General features: G+C 39.9%; 3 protein-coding genes and 1 long non-coding RNA gene across 6 annotated transcripts; 1 reads left to right on the top strand and 3 right to left on the bottom strand.

Moving 5' to 3' along the window:
- Positions 1-1946: 1946 nt before the first annotated feature.
- On the top strand, positions 1947-2813 carry LOC146684712 (uncharacterized). The gene is made up of 3 exons (XR_014917186.1): positions 1947-2030; positions 2157-2216; positions 2485-2813. It is a non-coding gene; the product is annotated as an uncharacterized LOC146684712 (long non-coding RNA).
- A 3664-nt stretch (positions 2814-6477) lies between these two features.
- On the bottom strand, positions 6478-9403 carry mtg2 (mitochondrial ribosome-associated GTPase 2). The gene is made up of 6 exons (XM_085444412.1): positions 8874-9403; positions 8579-8726; positions 7775-7890; positions 7433-7651; positions 7200-7338; positions 6478-7068 (listed from the first exon to the last, which is right to left on the bottom strand). The coding sequence occupies exons 1-6, from the start codon at positions 9102-9104 to the stop codon at positions 6695-6697; spliced, it is 1227 nt and encodes a 408-aa protein (XP_085300538.1). The 5' UTR covers positions 9105-9403; the 3' UTR covers positions 6478-6694.
- Positions 9404-9994: 591 nt separating this feature from the next.
- LOC146684710 (calcium-responsive transactivator-like) lies at positions 9995-19013 on the bottom strand. 3 transcript variants are annotated; one of them, XM_085443662.1, is made up of 11 exons: positions 18865-19013; positions 18071-18147; positions 17893-17977; positions 17577-17709; positions 16892-17140; positions 15964-16128; positions 14224-14325; positions 13624-13716; positions 13408-13527; positions 13179-13306; positions 9995-11954 (listed from the first exon to the last, which is right to left on the bottom strand). In XM_085443662.1, exons 1-11 carry the CDS (start codon positions 18931-18933, stop codon positions 11928-11930), a joined length of 1248 nt encoding a protein of 415 aa, XP_085299788.1. In that variant the 5' UTR covers positions 18934-19013; the 3' UTR covers positions 9995-11927. The 3 variants fall into 3 exon arrangements, with proteins under 3 accessions (XP_085299788.1, XP_085299789.1, XP_085299790.1); XM_085443663.1 differs by lacking the exon at positions 14224-14325; XM_085443664.1 differs by lacking the exon at positions 16892-17140.
- Positions 19014-20100: 1087 nt separating this feature from the next.
- LOC146684709 (protein LSM14 homolog B-like) lies at positions 20101-23537 on the bottom strand. The gene is made up of 8 exons (XM_085443665.1): positions 22915-23537; positions 22182-22345; positions 21957-22086; positions 21639-21857; positions 21373-21456; positions 21106-21267; positions 20523-20652; positions 20101-20433 (listed from the first exon to the last, which is right to left on the bottom strand). The coding sequence occupies exons 1-8, from the start codon at positions 23030-23032 to the stop codon at positions 20310-20312; spliced, it is 1131 nt and encodes a 376-aa protein (XP_085299791.1). The 5' UTR covers positions 23033-23537; the 3' UTR covers positions 20101-20309.
- Positions 23538-23753: the final 216 nt, after the last annotated feature.

Here is a 23753-nt window from a genome sequence, read left to right as displayed (position 1 = left end):
ACCTCACCCAGGAGGCGCCCAGGGGGCATCCTTGTCAGATGCCCGAACCACCTCAGCTGGCTCCTTTCGATGTGGAGCAGCAGCTGCTCTACTCTGAGCCCCTCCCGGATGGCCGAACTTCTCACCCTATCTCTAAGGGAGAGGCCAGCCACCCTTCGGAGGAAGCTCATTTCTGCCGTAGTTGGGGCTCCTTTTACCTGAATTACTGCAGCACTGCGGGATGGCATAGATTTGATCAGTCTGTGGCACTGCTCAGGTAAACGGTAAATGCATTTGTATAGCACTTTACTTAGTCCCTATGGACCCAAAAGTGCTTTACACTACATTCAGTCATCCACCCAATCACGCACTGGTGATGGCAAGCTACATTATAGCCACAGCTGCCCTGGGGCACACTAACAGAGGTGAGGCTGCCAGACATGGCGCCACCAGGCCCTCTGACCACTAGACAACGGGTGAAGTGTCTTGCCCAAGGACACAACGACCGAGACTGTCGGAGCCGGGGCTCGAATCGGCAACCTTCCGATTACAAGACGAAACTCTTGAGCCACAATCGCCCCACTGAGAGCCCAGGTTGCTCTGATAGTGGCCTTCAGCTCTTCTGCATTGTCGGGTCTCGCAAATCGCATCTTCGTCTTCACAATACCCCATAGATTTTCTCTGGGGTTAAGGTCAGGTGAGTTCGCTGGCCAATTAGGAACAGGGATACCATGGTCCCAGATACTGGTAGCTTTGGCACTGTGTGCAGGTGCCAAGTCCTGTTGGAAAATGAAATCTGCATCTCCATAATGTTGATCAGCAGCAGGAAGCATGAAGTGCTCTAAAACTTCCTGGTATATGGCTGTGTTGACTTTGGACCTCAGAAAACACAGTGGAGCAACACCAGCAGATGACATGGCAAGGGTTAGGGTTAAGGCGAGACCCTTCTGACACTGTCTGTTGTTCAACAGTGGCTTGACACAAGGAATGCGACAGCTGAAGCCCATGTCTTGCATACATCTGTGCGTAGTGGTTCTTAAAGCACTGACTCCAGTTGCAGTCCACTCTTTGTGAATCTCCCCCACATTTTTGAAGGCGTTTTGTTTCACAGTCCTCTCGAGGGTGCAGTTATCCCTGTTGCTTGTACAGTTTTTTCGACCACATCTTTTCCTTCCCTTTGCCTCTCTATTAATGTGCTTGGACATAGCGCTCTGTGAACAGCCAGCCTCTTTTGCAATGACCTTTTGTGTCTTGCCCTCCTTGTGCAACGTGTCAGTGGTTGTCTTTTGGACAACTGTCAAGTAAGCAGTCTTCCCCTTGATTGTGTAGCCTACGGAACTAGACTGAGAGACCATTTAAAGGTTTTTGCGGGTGTTTTGTGCACATGTAGATGCTACTTACTCCTGCTTGTGTAATGTTTTCTTTTCTGCTCTTTAATAAAACTACATAGTTCCAAGAAAATAAGTGTTTATTTGTCAAAGGTCTTTATTTTTTTACATTTTCATTAAGAATAGCCAAGTCACATATAGGTTTGGAAATTTGGACAGAAGATGTCAAAACATTTGAATTTGGTCTTTTTCCAAGATTAACTACAAAAGTACATCAAGCCAGCTTAGCATGATGGGCTTGGATGACAACTGTATTTCAAACATGAAATACTGCCATGGTTTAGATTAGATTAGATTAGATGAAACTTTAATATCCCTCAGGTGGGTTCCTTCAGGAAATCTGGTTTCCAATAGCACTGCACCGACAGAAGTTACAGAATGTGAGCAGAAATATACCATATATACACATATATAAATACAGAGTATACAAAAGGGATAAATAGAATAAATAGGAATAAGAATACAAGGGAATTGCACATTTCAAGTATTGTGAGTCTATTGCACCGTTGGATATTACATTACGTTTGACATTTCTTTGTTTGGTTTCTTTTCAGGTGATGAATAAAGCCGTACCTGGAGTATCCGAAATCTGCGCACTGATTTCAAAGTCCCAAAAGGAAGGCTCAATGGCACAATCATTTAGTCATGAAAATGTTACGCATGGTACAGATTATTATAATAATTATTCTTATTATAACTGAGTAAATCTGTCAGATTTTTAAAAGCAGGTGTTAAGACTTTTGCAAACCTGGTCAAAACTATTAACATTTAAATGCTTGATTTTTCCAGCCACTGGAAGCGTCCTCAAACATGGCAATGAGACATCTGCAGGGACAACCTAAGCCTGGGGTAAAGCAATATGAGACCTTTTCGTGTGAAAGGTTTTTACAGAGACTTTTGTTGCTATTGTTAAGTCATCTGAAACAAGCTAATTCATACAACTTTCTACTTCTAACTTTCAAGACTTGAATGGGATTCTGTCTATATTCTCTAAAAATTCTACTAAATAAGGCAATAGCAAAAAAGTAATAAATCCAGCAAACATAGATCTAAACAGCTAGATTCTGTTATTAATGTATTATCTCTTCTTTTTCACCCCTTTGTCTATATTTTTCAGAATTTGAATACTCTCCAGCAGGATGCTCTCCACAGATCACAACTTTGAGCTCAGTGCCAGCTCAGTACTCATAGTCTCTAATATGTCTCATAAGTGTATATTACAATATTATGAAAAGTAAGGCATTTTAAATGGCTGCTCTTGATCTAAATATTAGCTTAACAAAACGCAAAGCCAGAGTATAGCTTAATTGTGTGAGATGATAGTATGATATGATGGGGTCTGGGTTATGGGAAAAGAAAACTTGACTTTAGAGATGAGAATGGTTCACATGCTACTTTCACTACGATATCATTAGACAGTGATAGTGGTTAGATAGAGAATGTGGTTATCAACAGTCATAACAGGGAAATGCTTTTTACTGTAATTTTGAGTTCTCAACAGTTTTTAAGGCATAGTTTTAATTTTTCCTATGGTTAAATTTCAAGTTTACTTGCTTTCTGTGAATCCTTTCCTGTCTTGTTAGTACAAAAATGTTATTTTATGCCGTTAATCTACCGACAATCCTATAAATAAACTCCTGGAATCAGAACAAATTATGTTTTTGTGACAGGCTGTTAGTAACAAAATGCCTGAAGATACAACTTAAAAAATGTTTCTGTTATCATCAGCAAGTGCAGGCAGAGGTTTTAACAGTTTTCAAGTCTGAAGAATGGGAGTGTATGTTAACACAATGCCATAATTGTTAACTATGTAGGCCTCAATTAGCTTGTTAAATGTTAAAGTTAATGAGAGCACAATTAGAAAAGGACAGAAAACCTATGAATTGTTTGAAATGAGAAAGCATTTTCTCTCTAGAAACATGACAGTGTTGATTAGGTTTACAAAGCTGTATCTGAACAAACCCTTCTGGAAAATGTCCTTTGAACAGACCAGACCAAGTCTGGTCATAAGAGGAAACTACAGAGAGCATCAGCATAAATGCTTCATACCAACTATCAAGCATAGTGTTTTGCAGCTCTTTCAAATAACCTATTTGAGGAGACCAGCAAAAGAACAAATTTATTCTGGAAAGTGATGTAAGTACCTCTTGTAAAGGTTCATCCCTACACTTAATTAAAAGTGGAGAAATTGCTGAGTGTGCTCTTCCTGACCTTGTTTTCCCGGGCTGGCAGCTAATCCTTCCCCAGAGGCATTTGATGATATACTGGGTCATTTAACACATCACTCTGACATCAGACACTGCTTTCAGTGCTGTATACATCTTATTGACATAGGAAGTAATAGACATAAGAAGCATAAGCAATACATATACATTTATCAAACTGTAGTTTTAAATCGAATTGCTTGGGTTACATTTTTGTTTTAAATTAACTTACCCAGAGATAAAGTAAAAAGGAAATAAAATCAGCTATGAGGTGTTACAGACTTCTTAACCTCTTGTTGGTTAAGAAAAAAGATCATATATAGCGAAATTCCGGTCTACTTGATCCTTGACTTACAACACCAAACAGGACACACTTATTATGCTAGCTCGTGAAGAAAACCGTTGTTAGCTAAAGAGAAAAAAAAATCTTTTTTTTCCCCCAGATGATGGTGAACAAACCTGAGTTGGAAGGTCTATTCATCTCTTGACCAGAAACAGGTTACAATGATATGGCAATAGAGCTGGGCGATATAAGATTTTTTCATATCACGATATGTTTTTTTCATTTCAGGCGATAAAGATATCTATTAGTAAGATTTAAATGTGCCGTTGCTCACAAGTAAAATGTGAAATAATCAGCAGCTTGTTTTTATTTAAATATTTATTTCCCATAATAAGTTCTTCCATTAAGCGGACGCGAATGGATGGATGAAGTTCAACAGGGTAGATGTACTTAAGGAACATGAGACTTTTTCAGATAAATAAAGGCAAATATTGCAAACTACACAAAAGGCAGCCGCTAAAGCGTTTAAGTTTCAAAATAGAACAAACGAAACAGACTACTAAATTGTCAATTCCACTTAGAAACAAAATATTAATTCTAAAAATAAATCTTAGTTTGTTTTACAGAAGAACAGACAAAACTGACTAACTTTTGTCAATATCAAATAAACTGAGAACTAAAAGGAAATTCTCAATCTCTCCTTGTTGTATAGCTTAGCTTTTCAAACAGTTTTAACAGTTACTTTAGTCTGACAAAAGCCGAATGACGAATTAGCGCTTCCAGTCAGAGACTGAGGCTACGTCCACACGTAGACGGGTATTTTTGAAAACGGAGATTTTCCGTTTGTTTTAAAAAATAATCCCGTCCACACATAAAGGCAGAAATGAAGGAAAACGCTGCTATGAACATGCCAAAGCAGCAGGTGGCGCTAGATTCCTAACCGTGCAGAAATGTTGGCCAATCAGAAGTCTAGAAGCCTCGGTGGGAAAAAGTAAACAAAGCTGGGGCATAGAAGCAGAGCCGAGTCGTATGTGTGGAGGGACAGTAACTGTGTGTATATGTAAGCATTTAAACACTGCAGAGAGTAGAATTAACAGTAACAGTATTGTAGAAATTCATTTCACCGAAACAATAACGTGGCGCACAGTGTGACGCATGCACCAGTTTATTGTATTTCCAGACTTGCTTTCGGCACAATTTACAGTGCACGCTACTCTGTTTTTTGTCAGACTTGAAATAGCCGAAATACCTTCACACTACGGAACTTCTATGGCTCTTCCGTTCGACAATCTCTCCGGCATTGGAACCATCATCTGTTTTCTCTTCGGTAACCTTCGGTCACGCTCGGTTGATTTTTCTAGTCGGCACACTCATTCACCCGGGCGGTACGGTGGCTGGCTGCTTCACAAACAAATACACATGTGCGGCTTGGCACTTGTGCTGTATGTAACAAGTCACGCGACGTGACGCTGCGGCTGTGATTGGTTCGGCTCTGCGCTACTTAATTTGGATTGGCTGACCTTTTTTTTTTTTTTTTTTTTTTTAAGAGGACAAGAGTGGCGAGGTCTATCGCGATAGTTTAATTTCTCTATCGAGTAAAAGTTATATCGCGATACATATCGTTATCGTTCTATCGCCCAGCTCTATATGGCAATTATTATTTGTGCCTGCAAACATTATCAAATCCTTTGTTAAAATTTAACTTTAAAAGTTGCAGCGCATCAGGGCTGTTTTTTGTTGATTCTTCCGCCCCCTGGTGGAGGTGCAGCTTTGTAAGTAAAAGCTTTTTTAATTATTTACAAACCGCATTTAGACTAACAAAATGAATATAGCTTATTAACATGGTTTGTTTTGCGCAAAGTGCACAAAGAGCTATACCATATTATAGCTAGGAATGTGGCCCATTGCTTCCACATGAAAGGAGGACCAGACTTGATAATCAAATTATAAACATTATAAATTATAAACTCAGTCAACAACGTTTATCCAACTGGCTGTACTGATTTTATAATTAGCATTTTACAAATATCTCTCTCTCAAACTCCTTCTTCCCCTGGGCTTTTCGGACATAGTCTCTACTCTGACCAAGCATTTTGTATATATTTCTCCTGTTTGTTATTTATTCCTGCACAGTTGCTGCGGTGTACCCACAACGTACAATGACAATAATGGGCTATTTTACTCTGTTCAATTCAAAACTCATATAACGTTCACTGACAGAAAATTTAACACACATTTCTGAAACCACATCAGCTCCAGGAGAGAAAGCTGCAAGTCATATTTAGATTTACCCCAAAATATTAGTTTGTAGTGACACCACTTTCTAAAGATTTACACACACATACACAACCACCAATCTTTTTATGAGCTTGTAAAAATCAATTGAAGTTCCCTGCTCACCACAGTAACTGTACTAAGTTCTCCACAAACCCTCAGATGTCTTTACTTTGACTATATGGAGCTTTATTTACATAACTACCACTGAGGTTCAATAAAACATGACAAACATGCCCTCTGCTGGTTTAGCAAGGAATTCCATCTACTTTCAACTCTCAATAACTTTGTTCCTGACAAATCATATCTTAAAAAAAATTGATCAAGTAAAACTTAAAGGCAGCATTGAAAATCTCTTTTGCTGTTCATCTTTTATAAAATAATACATTTAAATATTGTATGTGTAAATACCATCATTAATTAAACACCAAACTCTTATGTTTTATTTATTATTTTATTTATTTATTGAGAAATTAAAATACTGACTAAATTGTCCAATATAAATATTCATCATACACATTTTCTATTAAGCAAGTAGCCAGTTTTTCCTACCATTGAATCTCCCTTCACCCATTACCTCCCCCTTGGATGTAGCCATCATACAACTCTCTCAGGTGGAGAATGAGCTCCTCTGTGTTTTGTCCTGTGAGAGCTGAAACAGGGATGACCCTCTGGGAAACGTGGCTTTTAAGAGTTTCCAGCTTTTCCTGGGCCTCAGATAGGTCCATTTTGTTGGCTATGATAGCCTGAGGCCGCTGGGACAGTCCAGGTTCATACTGGTCCAGTTCATAACGCAAATGTTGGAGCTGGGTCCAGGGCTCTTGAGCCGACAAGTCCAGAACAAAAAGGAGGAAACGACAGCGCTCTATGTGGCGCAAGAAGGAGATTCCTAAGCCTCGATTTAGATGGGCTCCTCGAATAATCCCTGGGATGTCAGCAACTGCATAAAGTTAAGATAAAAAAAAAAAAATCACAACATCATTCAACTTTATCATACTGTAATATACTATAATAATAACCTTTTTTTTCTCCTACAATAGACAATTAGAATCTTTGCTTAAAACCACCCACCTGCAACTTGCTCATGATCCCTGTACTTGACTATGCCCACATGAGGATTGAGAGTTGTAAAAGGGTAAGCAGCCACAGCAGGTCTAGCATTGGTGATGGCTCTCAACAGAGATGATTTCCCAGCGTTTGGAAAGCCAACCTGATGGGATGAAAGAGAATAAAAACACTTCAATACATCTGCATTGATGAAAAGTCTGACGCCAGTTTTCTCTTCAGAAACAGGGTCTGCTCACAAGTCCAGCATGTGCCATGGTACGAAGCTCCAGTTGAAGGAGCCGCTCCTGGCCTGTTATTCCAGGAGTAGCTGTCATTGGAGAACGGTTTTCATTTGACAGAAAGAATCTGTTCCCTTTCCCTCCAGCCCCTCCAAATGCAGCAAGATACTCCTGACCATGCTCAGTCATGTCCAGTATGGTTTTGCCCGGCTCCTTGACTACAGTTCCTAATGGTACCTTTACAGATTTAAAAAAGCAAACACACACACACAAAAAAAACATCACAGGAGAGGTTAAGTAAGGTCAGGCCAGACTCATGATCAAAGTGGGTGCCATTTATGATGAAATGCAGGGACTCACACGAATGTAGGTTGGGCTGCCATTCCGACCATAACAGTTCTTGCTGCCTCCCGATTCCCCATCCTCCCCCTTGTAAAGTGGAACTACTTGTGCTAATGATTTGACAAAGCGGTCAGCTGAAAGCAGACAAAAAAGGAATACGTATAAAAGCATGAAGAAACTCATTCTTATTGAAGAATTTATTGTCCATTTGATCCTGGCTTTGGTTCCTGTCTATACACACTCACCGGCCACTTCATTAGGTACACCAGGTGCTCATTAAAACATATATTTAATCAGATGGCAACATCTTAATGTATAAAACATCTTGACACAGTCAAGACCAATTGCTCAAGTTTAAACAGAGCACCATATGGCGAAGAAACATGACTTAAGTTGCTTTGAATGTGACTGGATTGTTGGTGCCAGGAGGGCTGGTGTGAGTATTTTAGAAACTTGTTTACTGGAATTTTCCAGCACAATGGTCTCAAAGATTTATACATAACAGTCTTGAAAAGAGAAAATATCCAGTGAGCAGCAGTTCTCAGCAGGTGAAGATGCCTTGTTGATTTCAGAGGTCAGAGGTGAGCTGATAGGAAGACAACCTGCTGAACCTTGAAGCAGTTGGGCTACAGCAGCATAAAAACTACATCGGGCGCCACTCCTGCCAGCTAAGAGCAAAAAGCTGAGGCTTCAATTCACACAGGCTCACAGAAACTGAACAACGGAAGATTGAAAAATTACCGTATGTTTGCTCTTGAGAGTATATTGACTTCTACATAGCAAATAGTGCAAATAAACATTCCTGTAACCAATCAAACTTACCCTTTATAATGATGCTTCCTCCGTCACCTCCATTCCCTCCATCCGGTCCACCCCACTCTTTCCGAGGCTCACTGTGAAAGCTGCTGGCCCCTTTACCCCCTGACCCAGCCACCAGCTTCACACGGCGGTGGTCCACAAAGTGACGGGTCTGTGAGGCGCAAAAAGAAGCAATGTCACAGTAGAGTGAACCATGCTTACGACTCTGATAGTCTCCACGACAGGTGTGTTTATGCTTTGTAAATATGCAAATATCCTGAGAAATAAGACGTGTAAAATACGCTTTAACTTAACATACCAGTTTCTTTTCAGACAGCTCCCTTTTCTTGGAGTTTCCGCGGACTTTGGTGCACAGTGTACTCGAGGTGCTGACATCTCTGACACCGCCGACTTTCCTACTACAAGTCACAGAACTGAGTGTGAGGGGGCTCAGCTCACCTCTTTCGACCTTTTGTTCGAAAATACATCTTAAAAGTAATTCCGAGGATGGTCGGCGAGGGATTTTAAATCGAGACAACGCTGCCAACATTATAGCGTTCAACAAACAGACACCGGTTACAGTTTTAAAGTAGCTAAAAGCGATCTGTCAATGTCACGTCGACCGTTTACGTTAATACGCATCTCCACCAGCGTGATAAACAGGAAACTATCGGGGAACTAGGTAAGGGTTTATAAAATCTAAACGTCCATTCATGGATTTCCCTTGTATATGTATAATTATTTGGCGTTTCCAAAACGATCGCAACTACCCATCACACGTTTACCGACTACGACCAACACATGTACGGAAGCCCCACCGGTCAAAATCAGTCTTTGCCGTTGCTTTGCGGTCCACTACCGCCACCTGCTGTGCTACAAAAGAAAAGGAAACCCCATACCTGAACCGCCAAAGAACTCATATTTTCAACTCAAAACTCTAAAATGTGTCTACCTTAACAAAAAAAAAAGGGCTCCTGAAGTTTGGTTGTGACCTAACCATGTTGCAATCTACACATGATGGAGACTTTATTAAGTAAACCTTACAAGTACCAGGTTGAAACCCCCTTTTGCCTTTAAAATTGCCTTACTACTTCTTTGAATAGATTTAAAAAGCTGCCTTCCTCTTAGCTCAAAGCAGTTTGGCCATTCTTCTCTGGCGACATTTTTACTCTGAATTGCTCTTCACTGGATATTTTCTCTTTTTGAGACCCTTCTTTGGAAACCCTAGAGATGGCCCACCAGGCACCAGCAACTACAAAGTAAAGAAATCACATTTCTTCCTCATTCTGATGCTTGGCTTAAACCTGAGCATATTAAGTTGTCTAAATTATTGCCTAGTAATCTGAAGAACAGGTGTGCCTAATGAAGTGACCAATGAGCATACAATGAAATATTAAAGAATCTCTGACTCACGTTCAGATGACAAAATCCAGACACACAAAAGGTGAATGTCAATTTATTTTTGTATAGCAAATAGTAACAAAAGACAGCAGAAAAGATCAGGCGATGCAGTCTTACAATAGATAAGTAGATAACATTCATATTTGGATTATGCACATCAAACTCTCCTTCTCGCACATCCACACACACCGACACGCACACTAACAAGGCATACCACCCATGAGTGATGACCCACTACGTAGAACTGGAAAACAACTTGCCGCACATGTTTGGTTCACAGTAAAAATGAGAAACTGATACCAATTTAGAGACGCCTGTGATTGTCAGTGTTGAGTGGTACATAGTTAATCAGCTGTTTGACAGCCAGGTATCTCCCATCCTTGATAACCCCTGCAGAATGACCACAGTTGTTGTGTTATTCTTCCCCTCTGAGGTAAGTTGAGTTACAACAAGATGTTATAACAGAATACTGCTAAGTTGGACCCTCACAACCACAGAAATAAAAAAAAAGTTGTCTGATTTCTTTTTAACTAAATAAACAAAGAAATAACTTGCAGATAGATCGATCGATAATAAATATGAAAAAGGTAAATTCTTGTACATGTACAAAAATTATACTGCTGCAACAATTGTATTATTTTTCTTACATGAATTCCTTGATCTAATACAAATAATAGCAATAAAAAAATTACAAAGAAAAAAACTGCTAAAGTAGTAAGATTTATGTTTGATATATTCACATATCTGCCTCTAAGTCACGTAAATAAAGAAGTAATATTCTTAAATAGTCTATCACATTCTGTTCTTTTCCTGTAACATAACACTGAATAATTTGAGACAAACGATCTCTGTCTTTGTCACAGCTGTATGTAAAAAAACAAAACAAACAAACAAACAAAAAAAAACTACATATAATCACGTAAAGTTCACCGTAAGAGCCAACCTCAACATGACTGACGGAGCTGAGTGTATTGCACTTATTGAAGTTGAGGTGCAGGACATGTTACTGTTCTGTTCCTGTGTTACTTTGGCTTTTTGAGTATCATCTCTTAAAAACAGCCTGAATCACGCTACGATACAAAATATTAGACAATACATACACTGTCACTGTAAAATAAAGTGCAGACAAAGTGGCAATGCAATTTTATGTAAAAATCATTACTTTATGGCATCAGAGCGCAACGCTCCTTACCTCTGCACAGACGCTATAAGCCGGCGCAGAGCGATGCCACTCAAAATATAGTGTCAAAAATACTACCACGATGTAAGATTATCATGGACAATGATACACATTGTTAAGTTTTCGTCTGTCAACTATCTATTATGTCGATTACCTCAGCAAGACATATGTAGAGAGTGAAAACACATAATGTTATACCACACAGCAACACATCACAGTTTGACTAACACAGACAAACCCCATGATCAAGTCAGGTTTAACGACCAACATTTTCACCTTTTTTTAAGGATGTACCATGAGATATAACAGTGTTTATACCAGGAATAAGAGCAAGATTTATAGTCTTCTATCAAATATCAAAGAATATTCTCTTCAAGGCTAATAAGCTTTTTTTTTGTACTCCCACAGTCTCACTTGCGCTGTGCACCAAAAATAAAATAACATCAAAAGCTCTTAAAACAATAAAGGTAGGGGACAGAGAACAAGTTTATTTGTGCATGTGGCTGAGGTGCATGTGACAACTCCACAGCGCCCTTTTTAGTAGCTTGTATAGAATGGTTACATTAACTGCCTTGGTTTTGCAAGCACCACAACCAGCTACAACCCTGTTGAAATTAAAACGGAGGAGGGAAGCATCACATTTGACTGGATTAATTATTTTAGCTAGAATGATGATTAATGAGAGGATAATAAATCTGATGGCAGCCTGATCTAATCCATAGCTGAGCCCAGTTCATTACTGTTGAATGTTCCATCGCACATTTTCTTCCACCAGCAAAACATTGTGCTGCCTCATTGCTGATAATTTCCATATTGACCCTGAAATTAGAAAAAATATATGTTTAATTGGATTTATTTATTTATTTATTTATATACTGCTTAAAGTTGTGGTTGGACATTTACATATACTCATCATGGGCATAAATTTAAAGACAATATTTGGTTTTTAGTTATTTTTTGAACTGTTCTTTTTGGTGGAATGACTCTAACATACATCTTCAAGATGTAGACCGATACTTAAAACAATGGGAAATGTCTGGGAAACTCTAAAGTGGAGATCTAAAAAGGAGAATTGTAGATTTAATCAAGTTGGGACGGTCTCTTAGAACCAATTCAAAACAGCTGTAGATTTCAGGATCATTAATTCAAACAATTATAAATAAATATAAATTATTCAGATGTGTCACGACTTTGCCAGGATCTGGAAGAAGACCAAAATGTCACCCTCAGATGAGAGGAAATTATTTAGGATATTCAGAAACAACCCAGGGAATTCCCAAGGTTCAAACATGAAATGAACTGGAATCTGCAAATCTGAAAATCTTTGGACTATGCTTAAAAGGTTCTCTGCTGGGAAACCAGCCAATTTAAATTAACTCCACCAGTTCTGCCAATGAGAGCAGCCAAATACTGAACTTGGATTATGTCAGAAGCTTGTTGATGGCTACTAGAAGTGTCTGGTTGAGGTGTAAATTGCTAAAGAACATTTAACCAAATACTACTGGAGATGTAGGTATATATTTTAGTCTGTATATAACATTTTGAGCCTGTGTGGATTACAGAAAACCCAAAAATTATTTCAAAGATGTGCACCCAATTCTTGGTTTTTAAGTCATTAAAGAAGCATGTACATAAGAACAAGTTATTCATTAAAGATGCATGCTCTCCACCGTGGGAAATGAACAGTTACACCATATTCATGCTGATGATGAATGCATGTAAACGTCTGACCACAACTGTCTGCATGGTGCTTTCAGAGTATATGTTTCTATTAGTACTAAAACAGACACACACTACAACATCTTTTTTTACTTCACTGGTCCTACATGAATCTGATTTTCTGTTGCTCTGTGTAATTATATAAGGAAACAGGAAACAGTGTTTTAGATCATGGTCAAATTCAATTACAATCCTTTGAGACAAAGGGGGTCTAGCAAGGTCCTGTGTTATTTTATTACTCTTGTTTCGTGCACAGACTTGTGCCAGTATGTCTATACCTAAATAATACATACATTTTGCTTTAAGTTAAAACATCTCATGTACCTGTTCATAGGAGAACGGCCTCTGCGTCTGCGCTCCAGGGCCTCCCTGGGAAGATCGGTAGGATCCATACTGTTGGCTTTGACTCTGCTGATACTGAGAATATTGAGATGATCCTCCCTGGACTGGACCTGTAGCACAGGAGTTCAATTAGGTGGATGTTTTCAGTTATTTTATGTGCGTGTTTAAATTTGCCTGGATGCACAAAAACGACTGTATGAGTCACTCTCACCATATCCCTGGGGCTGTCCACTGTAGCCTTGTTGAGAAGAGTACTGCTGTTGGCTGAAGGCTTGCTGCTGGCCAGAGCTCTGTTGATACTGGGCCTGCTGTTGACTGTACTGAGAGTTCCCTGGAGGTAGACATATCAGATGCACATTACTATAGTTAAGTATTTATTTAAACAATAAAATATAGAAATGCAATTTAAATTAAGAAATGTTATTACCTCCTTCATAGTAATGTTGTGAGGATTCATCAAATGATCTATCATACCCTTGTTCCCCATAAGAGGACTGTTGATATGAATACTCCCCGTGACCTGCAGAGAACACGATTCAACACATGCAAAAACTCCTCTGCTAAGGCAAAATCCAGTGACAGACGAAAGAGAAGTTATTATTTGCAGGTTGCAGCTGAAACATTCATAATAAATGTCTGTCAACAAATTTTCACACGAACACTATTTTGCCAGCCTTTTCACTTCAACGTATTACACAAAGCATTTTTTTTTTAAAAAACCACCCCAGATGAAGTTTGAGCTCTCTCTGTGACACGCTGCTATATCGCTCTCTGAAATCTGAAATTTCGGCACACCAAAGGGGACAGTATGGACACAGACACAGTGGCAGAAAATAGACCAATGTCAGAGTTTTCAATTTTTTTTTCATTACTTTTGTCTCCCACAGTGAAAAGTTGGGAGGAAGAGCTTCAGCAATAAATCTGGCTCAGGCCTGTAGGACAGTGCTAAAGGGAAATGGAATGACCTACAATACGGGTTGTGTGTTTGAAAGCTGTGTGTATGAAGTTTATGGATGTGCACGATTACCATCAGGGTAATACTGCTGGTTTATGGGCTCGCTGGAGCTCTGAGTGTGTCCATACTGCTCTCCGTAGAACTCGTCTTGTCCCATGTACTGCTGTGCAGATCCTGCAAGACAGGTAAGACCATGATTGGTTAAACAACTGGTCAAACCAACTGGCCATGTGTTGGACATGGCTGTGGCCAGGAGAACTAAAAATAGCTTAAAATAAAAATAATTAATATTACAGTAATGATGTTTTATAACTTATGTGTAAATAGAGTACTGTACAAGTCACTGAAAATGATTTTCAATAGATTAAATTGATAATATTAAATAAAAATAATATGAAGGAAGATTTATTTTTTTATCCAAATTTTAGATTTAGTAATTGAAGTGAAACAATTGCACTGCTTGGTTGAATGAAAAATGCATGATATGCAATTTTTGAAGATAAAGTGTGAAGTACAGAAGGTCTGTTATTCTGGAAAATTAGGATTTGTTTGGTGGTGGTGTGCAGAAACTCCAGATTCCACTTCCGTTTTGTTTTTTTTATCTGAACTGGATCTTAGAGAATAAAAAAAATTACAAAATAACAAGTACTCTGAAAACTGCAACAAAAGTCAGCATAGTCTAATCTCCCTTCAATCTACAACAAAGCCAAAAATTCCATACAAAGATGGGCAGAATCACAGAACGCACTCATACCAAAGCAATCTAAAACATACAGTTGTGGTCAGAAGTTTATATTCACTCACCATGGGCAGATGCCATGCAAATTTCAGGGTTTTGATGATTTTTCTGGGGTGGAATGATTGTACAACATACATCTTTAATTCAATAAATTCAGATTCACACAGGTTCAGACAGGTTACAATATATACATACATCCACACTAATATTTGGTTTCAGTTTCATTAAATTAACAACAAGTGCACTAAAGACAACTGATTGCTGTACAATCATTCCAAGAACAGTTCAGAGAAATCATTCAAATCATTTGAAACACCAGATTACCATGACATCCATGTCCATGATGAGTGCATATAAACTTCTCACCACAACTGTACATGTCTTTTGCACTTCCAGATATGACCAATTAGCTATAGATAATCAAAATATCCCTTCCAGCTGCTGCACAACCAAAGGCTGGTGGGAAATCCACACAGCTTAACCATGGACACAATATTCCTGTAACACACATCTATCTGGAAGCACTTCACACTATAATGCAATAGGGTACGGCCTGTTGCACTGGAATTAGTATCACATGCTTCTTCTAAATCTAAGTTACTACATGCCTTCAAAGCCTGCACCCTTTGAAAGACACAAAGGGACAGAGTGGAGCTATTATTAGGCACGCACTGACATTGCAAGTTGGGTGATTTACAGAGATGGGAACTTAAAGTGACACAAGTGATACATCTCCAGGCTACTTCTTAAAGTTACAGGAAGGCAACTAGAGCCTACACAATTCCAGATGTCTAATATCACTCTCGTTTTATAATCTTGGAACATCATACTACCAATACTACCTACTTATCAGGGGCTTTTGCAGCAACTATGGCTTTCATCTCAATCCATCTCAAAACTTAGATACTGGCAACCACCGTCACACTTGGAAGACCTGGAAAACTATTCGCCAGACATTCAGGTGTTCACACACAACCACCCACACAAGTGTACATAAGTACACAAATCAGTCCAAATAAACTCACTGAAACAACAGCCATACCAAAGCAGCATAAAGAAATCTTGCCACCTACCTTGCTGAGAAGAGCGGTAGGATCCCATGGGCCTCTGAGACATCATGCTGTTTCCTTGACTGCCCTGACCCATCATGCCCATAGCCTGCTGTCCCTGATAATGTTGCCCCCCAGCTTGGGCTGAGGAGTAGTGTGGTGTGGCAGACTGCTGGTGCATCATGGAGACTGTGGAGGAGGTGGGATTATTTGGGGGGAGGGGGAGATCTTGTACATTAATATATAGAGATAAACTTCATCTATAATGCTGATAAATCCTGCTTATGCTTCAGAATGCACAGCCTTCTGGAGCATAAGCAGAATTTCCAGATCTGAGCCTGACAGAAATGTGTATAGTTACACAAACAAACAAATGTAGAAGGAGGTCCAAGGCAATCAGGACACAAGAGGAAAGCCAAAAGGGATCCATAGCATACAGCAGTCAAGGGTCTTTTAAAAAAATATCTTTAAAGAAATGCTTTCAAGATGCTGCTTTAAGTGTAAACAAAGCCAGCGAAGTCAGCGCATTAACAGAAGTACGATAAATACACACGGACATCCAGGGAAAGGAGGGGTGCATCTCAAAAAGTAGGAGAAGTTAAACCTGAAGCAAAGGGAAGAAGGAGGGAGGCAGGACACCTCACTGATGAACTGAATGTGTTTCGTATTTGTCTGTTACACAGGAGGAAAGTTTAAGATATGCATGCAAGCATGTTTTTTATGCAAGCTCAAAAGGGGCACAGCTACCATGTACAGTATTTCACCCTGAAAACTTGAAAAGATTATTTTCATCATTCCCATCCTCTAAATGCCAAATCTTGTATAATACACATAAACAAGTAAAAAACAAGTACGGCATCTTGCATCTCGAGAGATGGTAACTCCTGACTATCAGATCATGATGGTTTAGAGACCAATTCCTGATGACTGGGCTTTACGATACCTGGCTCACCTTGGTTGGAATGCATGTTGAGGTTGCTGCGGGAGGAGGAAGAAGAGGATGAGGATGTGGAGGAAGAAGAGGAGGAAGAGCCATAACCAGGCCCAGGGCCCTGGATCATGCTGCCCTGGGAGGAGGGCGCAGCGTGGCTGTACCCAGGGACCGAGCTGCCATAGCTGCTTGCTGGCAGGCTGAGGGAGGTGGAGGGAATAGCCGACTGCACCTGACCAGACTGCTGCTGCATGGGGGCATGGTTGGGCCCTGACAACACACACGCACAGTCAGAGCAGCCACCACACATTCCCCTGTGGTGCCATGTCATGTTAACCACGGCCCCACATTCAGTTCATCTTCACAGGAGACGTGCATGGTTGAACAAAGGTAGAGTAACGCACGTTAAGGATGTGTGTATATTTTTTTCACAAGAAGAGGGAATATAGTAACATAACTGTGAAACAATCTGACTCATTGGCTGAACTTAAAACCACAGATACTTAAAGGCAATGAAGCAATATAGAAGTGCGGGCACTGTGGCAGACAAGACATGGTACTGTGTCAGCAGACAAACATGCAACTAAGTCAGAATCAGACGAGCAAGCAAGACACTGGACAGACAACAAAATCGGGAGGCATCTTTGGGCTGAAATAAGTGATTCAGGGCTTATCTGTAAAACACAGGTATGCAATTAACTCTCACCATTACTCATTTGGCTCTGCATCATTGATGTCGGGGGCAGTGCTGGTCCCATGTTGTCATTGAGGTTACTTTGAGCATGTCCCCCACTCTGGCCCATCCCTCCAGGACCCAAAGACATACTGGAAGTCGGAGGCTAAAGGTGTAGAGACGTAATATTTAAGTAGCGGCAGTCATAAATGATATGCAGTTCATTTTTTTCACACTGTATTTATATGCATCTATTTTCTGTTTTCGATTAATGTTCTATTTTCTCAGTGGACACAGTGTATACTTATATTTCATAGTTGCCATTACTGGAGTCACAAATCACACTTACCGCAGGTAGTAATGACTGCATGTTCTGATTTGAATCAGCTATTGTGGCCAAGTAAACAAGATTTCTGTGCAGGATCTGCTGATACCTGGAGGAGGAAGAAGAAGAAAACCAGTCTTAATTGTGCTATGCTTTGATATTTAGCAGGTATTGGTCAGGGAGGAAAGAAAAAAACACTTACTGTGTGCATTCAGCCGTCTTGCCTTTGCTTTGGTAATCCATTATGCACTGTATTAAATGATGATTTTCATCCAGCATCTTTGGAAAATAATAAAACAACTTCATTCCACTGTATCTGAAGTCCTATAAGTGTATAGTAAATTATTAACTAACAAATACTCTATTAAAACAGTGCTGTGCTTGATTCTCAGAACTTTATCCAGCCCTTGAGTGTTTTTTTCTGGGTCATCTTTTTCATTTTCTTTTTATATAACAGAGCCAAAAGAAGAACTCATTTTTCACTGTCTTTATTTAGGACGCCGGTTGAAAGTCTGGCTTTCAAGGATAGGGTTTACGTTTTACTTTCGCGCTAAACGGTTCAATCAAGGATAAAAGCGGTGCCCTAGGACATATACTGTAACACCTGCCTTCAATTTCAATCTATAGCCTACTTAATTAAACACCAGGGCAGAGCTGCTGCTTTGAGAATTCTTGTTAACCATCTTGCGAGGAAATAAAACTGATTTCCAATTTCTCACACAAAAATATACCCATTCGTCTCAAAATATCTGCGAGGATGACAGACAGCATCACCAAGAAAGCAGAGATCCAGCCGGCGTTAAGCCGAGCGCTCGTCTACATCACCGCGATGGCTTTGTTTGGTTCGCACCTTCAATTGACTGTAACGTTCCAATACCAGTTGCCATTTCTTTGATATTCACCACTGGCTACTTTCTCTGCACTGGAGGGGGATCACATACTCCCATGCTAGAATATCTAAATAGAAATGTCGCGACGTTTTAGGATTTTTTTTACCTTTTGAATGGTTTGCTGTGTCACCTCCCCTTTACTTCTGGGGCGCGCCGATGAAAACGCCACCGACATTTTGTCATATGGGAAATAAAAGAGCCGCTTTTATTCTAATATTTATTATCTCGAGCGCAGCCTTCTATTTGGTTACATAGTTTCTCCATTACCAGGAATAGGGGTACTGACCAAACCAGAGCCATGTCGCGAAAGATGGAAAATTAGAAAACACTTGTCTTATCTGAATGGCATTAAACAGGATTTCCCTTAAGCTATTATTTATTATCTGCGTGCAAATAATTACATGCATATAAAGGGATATGATGGTAAGGGACAAATCCCTCTCCCTCAGATTTTGGTATAGTCCAGGCAGTGAGTAGCCTACCACTTTCCCCTCACTGTAGACGGGGTATCGTTTGATTCAAGAAAGCAGTCTGCTTGGAGCACACGCTGCTCAGTGCGCAAAACCTTTAAGGATCAGCTGTAGCCAAAGTTGCTTTCAGCATTTCAGGAAATGTGAGAATCCCACCGTTCACTGTGGAGTGTTTACTTTTTAACAACAGCACTTGCCCCTCACGTGCTGAATCAGGGAACGTGTAATCTTATAATTCAGTGTGACATTTACGCTTTTTAAAATTTTTTTATTGCCAGTTTATATAATCGAATCTTGAATATATTGCAAACGTTGTTTAAAGGAGTGATCCTTCTTAAAAGGACAAAGAAACAGCCATAGAACACAGATACTATCCCAGATTATTTATAATTAGGATTGTACAACTAAGAATTTTTAAATGCTTACTTGTGCAACAAAATGTCTTTTAGTCTCATAACAGGTGTATCAGCACATCCATTTTATTTACATTCAACTCATTCCCTTGATTATACCAAATTAAGTCTTAAGTCTGAAAGCTCCTTTTGTTCATTATATTAATACTATGCAACATTGAATGGACAAATCTGATTAATACTCCCAAAAGGCAAAAGCAAGAATTTACAAATGTGCAAGTAGCAAACAAAAGTAGAAACTGAAGCATTCATGGTTTCCCCCTTTTAAACAAAAAAAAAAAAAAAAAAAAAAAAAAAAAGGAGTAAATTTTACCCACATAAAAACAAGGTCAAATGTCAAAGAAATAATGTTAAACTTTTTAATGACAGACGTTTTGACTGGTTACAGCACAGCTGTAATAATGATGGCTTAGTTCCATCACGTATCCCAGTAAACAGACTGTAAACAAACATGCACAGCACTTCTTCCAAATGCAATACAGCCTTCATTATTGCCCTTGTGATTTCTTCACTGTACTAAATATCAAAAGGTCTGTCAAGAAAAGGGGGGCAAGATTCTTACAGGGGATCCAGTACCTTCCAGAAATAGGGTATGAAATCAGTCAAGGTGGCTTTACTGCCTTTGTATGAAACTGATCTGTACAGCCGCCCAGTTGCATTTCTTTGAGTTAGACTCGAGCAGCACCTCGTCCTCTTCTGGTATATCCACCTCTGAATCCTTGGCCCCTCAGGAAACGTCCAGGGACACCAAAAGTCTCCAGATTGCGCTTTCGCTCCTCTGCCCACGTCAGTCTGAAACCATTGATGTACATAAATAGCCATGAGCACATATCTGTACAAAGACCAACTTTTATATAAGACAAAGAGAGTCAGTTGATTACCTGAGCCCATTATCAGATGAGATGTTGTCAAAGAAAGACTTTGCTTTGTCATAGTAGCACTTTGGACCAAAACGATCCTCCCCTGAACTCAGCTGCAACCCCTCCGTTTCCCTTCCCTCAGAATTCCCATCTGAAAACAGAAAAAAAAAAAAAAAGTACTGACAGTGGAAGGACAGACCAATTCCCTGGTTTTCAGCTATTGCATTTATTTAAAAAAAAAAAAAAAAAACAAACAAACAAAAAAAACCCACACAAACAACCACTAAAGAAATTATATCTATCTATCTATAGGCCAGAGAGAAACATGGCATTAGAAGGCTTATTTTACCTGAATGCAAATTTACTTCTATTCAAACATTCATTTTTGTCACCACACCTTTAACTCATTCAAACAGAGTTACATGAGAGCACAACTTCCATGAAGATGCCACAACATTAATAATGCATACCTTTAAATTGACAGCATTCCTTCAAAGAGAATTAACTGACAAAGCAGGTGATTTAAAAAAAAAAAAAAAAAAAAAAAAAAAAAAAAAGAAAAAAAAAAGTGGTGCATTGTTGGCAACTCCAGCTGATAACCAACCTTTTAGAGTCAGCCTCTCCTGGAACTTCTCCTCAAGCGCCTCCTTAATGAATTGTGCGTTTGAGGAATCAAAATCAAAGTCTGTGTCAAATTTAAGGGTGGGAGATGGAGCATTAGCCACCATCAGCTGGCCTCTTCTGCGGTTCCTGCGCCGTCGAGGTCCTAAGATTATTATTTATTTTTTATTAAGTGCACCTCAAGTTTGTTTTGTATACAAGGATGTCCTTTCTGATTTTCAAGTCTACTGGAAACGTTCATGTTTAATACCTTGTCTTTTTCTAGCAGGTGGCCTGGTTTCAGCATTTTGCTGCTGACTGTCTTGAGAAGTGGATCCACTTGGGTCTGATTGCACTGCAAAGACACCCACAACAGCTACACTTAGTTTTAAGTGCATGTAGCTGCCTAGAAAAATACCCCATTATTTTCCCCAAAACATACATACTCCTCCACAGTTAATCAACCTGTTTCACTTGGGAAACATCACAGTACTTTAACAGCATTTCCTTCTCATTGCTGCAACATTGTTTACTCACTGGTGGCTTCAGTGACCCTTGTGGTTTGAATATTTGTTCCTCTCGTCCCCTTGGGCTGCCTCCTATTCCGCTGCTGCTGCTGTCCTTGTTCTTCTTGTTGCTCCTGCTGCTGGGATCCACTCGCACCTCTTCTCTGCCTAAATGTCTTTACACTGACAGTTTGAACAGCCTTTTCCACCATGGGACCTCTTTGAGCAAGTAAGCCTTGAAGTAAAGGCCCTGGGTAAAGGATATGAAGTGTGTAGTATAGAAAGAACCCATTTAAATTTAATTTTTTTAGTCAATTAACTTGTTAGAAACTTGCTGTCATTGATTTACCAAGGCCGAGAGCTGCAACATACTGCTGATTAAGCAGAGAGCTAGCAGCAACCTGGTTGTAGGCAGGCATCCTTAAAGGGCTGAGTGATCCAACGGTAGATTGGATGCTTGAAGCGCCTGAACTGGAGGTCTGGATGAACCAAATATGTTAATGTTTAAACACACATATACATACTTAGTCTGTTTTTAGAAGAAGGAGGATGTAACCAAGCAGTTTTTGTACACCTGTATTATTGCAGGATCCTGAGGCAGGCCATGGTGATACCTTGGAGGGTCACCCAGTGTAATATCCTTAATATCACTTCCCCGGAAAGTAATGTACTCATAGACATCATCTTTGGGTGACGTTGGCCTATCTGTTGGCCGTCCCTCAGTTCCAAAACACTTGACTAGTGAAAAGAAAAACAATGGATAAAGTTAGGAAAGTTCCACCCATATTTCACTTGCCCAGTTTCTTTCCAATTCAGTTAAAAGGACTAGATGTTAAAGTCCCTGATAATGCATTGCTTTAGATGGAGAGACTCTTGAGGGATGGCTGTTATGAGGAAAGGCAGCCCAGAAACTTTGCCAGCAGCTAAGATTAAATGACAATAACTAGAAATGGAGAAAAAATTTAAAAAGCAAGTTTTTGAAACGCTGACAGATTTTCAAGAACACTGATAGCTAAGCTGAGGTGGTTCGGGCATCTGACAAGGATGCCCCCTGGGCGCCTCCTGGGTGAGGTGTTCCAGGCATGTCCCACCGGGAGGAGGCCCCGGGGCAGACCCAGGACACGCTGGAGAGATTATATCTCTCGGCTGGCCTGGGAACGCCTTGGTATTCCCCCGGACAAGCTGGAGGAGGTGGCTGGGGAGAGGGAGGTCTGGGCCTCTTTGCTTAGGCTGCTGCCCCCGCGACCCGGCCCCGGACAAAGCGGATGAAGATGGATGGATGGATGGATGATAGCTAAATAACTCACCTTCTGCCAGAACTACTGTGCTGTTCGCTGCATCAATAGTATACAAAATCCCTTCATAACGATTTTGGGCTTTTGAGAGGAGTGATACTTTACAGCCAATGTATGGCTTCGAAGCCATGGCTCGAGAATATCCGGGGCCGTTGCTATAAACTTCTATAAAGACTCATCACATGGCACATTTCGAGTCCTAGTAAAACCGGAAACAATTTATAGGCGTACACAGCTGACCTGATTGAAGCACCTGGCAATCATTGATGGCAATAAAATGAATGCCAATCACCACGGCTTGATTTAACTCACTTGTGACCCATTCGTTTGAATTTTTTCGTAATCTATGATTTGTTACGAATTCGATCAATAATTATGATTGTGCTTATGGTACATATTTTTTTCATAAAAACATTTTTTAGATAATTTTTATAAGGTGCAACAAAAGTCACAGTCACGGCGTTAAAAGGCTGAGTCCTGTGATGCATAAACAACCGTGCAAACTGGCTGCCTAAGTGCTGATCTGCACTCTCAAAAGTTTACTATCCAGGTAGTTTCACATCACTGTCTGTGAGCACTAGGCGGTTACTGCGGGTGTCCTGGAAAAATAGCATCAACGCAGCCATTTTGGATTGTTCAGAGAGTAAAATAGTGTAATGCAAGCATCTTTGAAATCATGTGATAGTGCATGAGAACTATCTGACAGTTTCTTCGATGTGCTAATGCTCCACAAGGCACAGCTCTGTGAGCGATGTCGCTTATTTCCAACGAAATAGTCCGACTGCGGTGGCACTTTGCACTGCAGCTCGCAACCATTTGGTCCAGGTTTTATTTTTATCCAACAGCCAATC

Source organism: Copadichromis virginalis, linkage group LG20 (assembly GCF_057382275.1).
Source record: "Copadichromis virginalis isolate Kocher_CV1m ecotype Utaka linkage group LG20, C_Virginalis_male_GT1.1, whole genome shotgun sequence".
NCBI classification, from domain to species: Eukaryota; Metazoa; Chordata; class Actinopteri; order Cichliformes; family Cichlidae; genus Copadichromis; species Copadichromis virginalis.
The sequence above is the reverse complement of the archived record's forward strand: the minus strand, read 5'-3'. Positions and strand labels throughout refer to the sequence as shown.

Coding starts and splice junctions, on each gene's coding strand:
- mtg2 (XM_085444412.1), bottom strand. CDS start 9,104: ATGTTGGCAGCGTTGTCTCGATTTAAAATCCCTCGCCGACCATCCTCG. Junction 7,891..8,578: donor AGGAAGCATCATTATAAAGG/GTAAGTTTGATT, acceptor GTCTGCTTTCAG/CTGACCGCTTTGTCAAATCA. Junction 7,339..7,432: donor CCATGGCACATGCTGGACTT/GTGAGCAGACCC, acceptor TCATCCCATCAG/GTTGGCTTTCCAAACGCTGG.
- LOC146684710 (XM_085443662.1), bottom strand. CDS start 18,933: ATGTCGGTGGCGTTTTCATCGGCGCGCCCCAGAAGTAAAGGGGAGGTG. Junction 17,141..17,576: donor GCAGAGCCAAATGAGTAATG/GTGAGAGTTAAT, acceptor GTGTGTTGTCAG/GGCCCAACCATGCCCCCATG. Junction 13,717..14,223: donor CCAGCAGTATTACCCTGATG/GTAATCGTGCAC, acceptor TGTTCTCTGCAG/GTCACGGGGAGTATTCATAT.
- LOC146684709 (XM_085443665.1), bottom strand. CDS start 23,032: ATGGCTTCGAAGCCATACATTGGCTGTAAAGTATCACTCCTCTCAAAA. Junction 22,346..22,914: donor CACAGTAGTTCTGGCAGAAG/GTGAGTTATTTA, acceptor TCTTTTCACTAG/TCAAGTGTTTTGGAACTGAG. Junction 20,434..20,522: donor TCATCTGATAATGGGCTCAG/GTAATCAACTGA, acceptor CAATGGTTTCAG/ACTGACGTGGGCAGAGGAGC.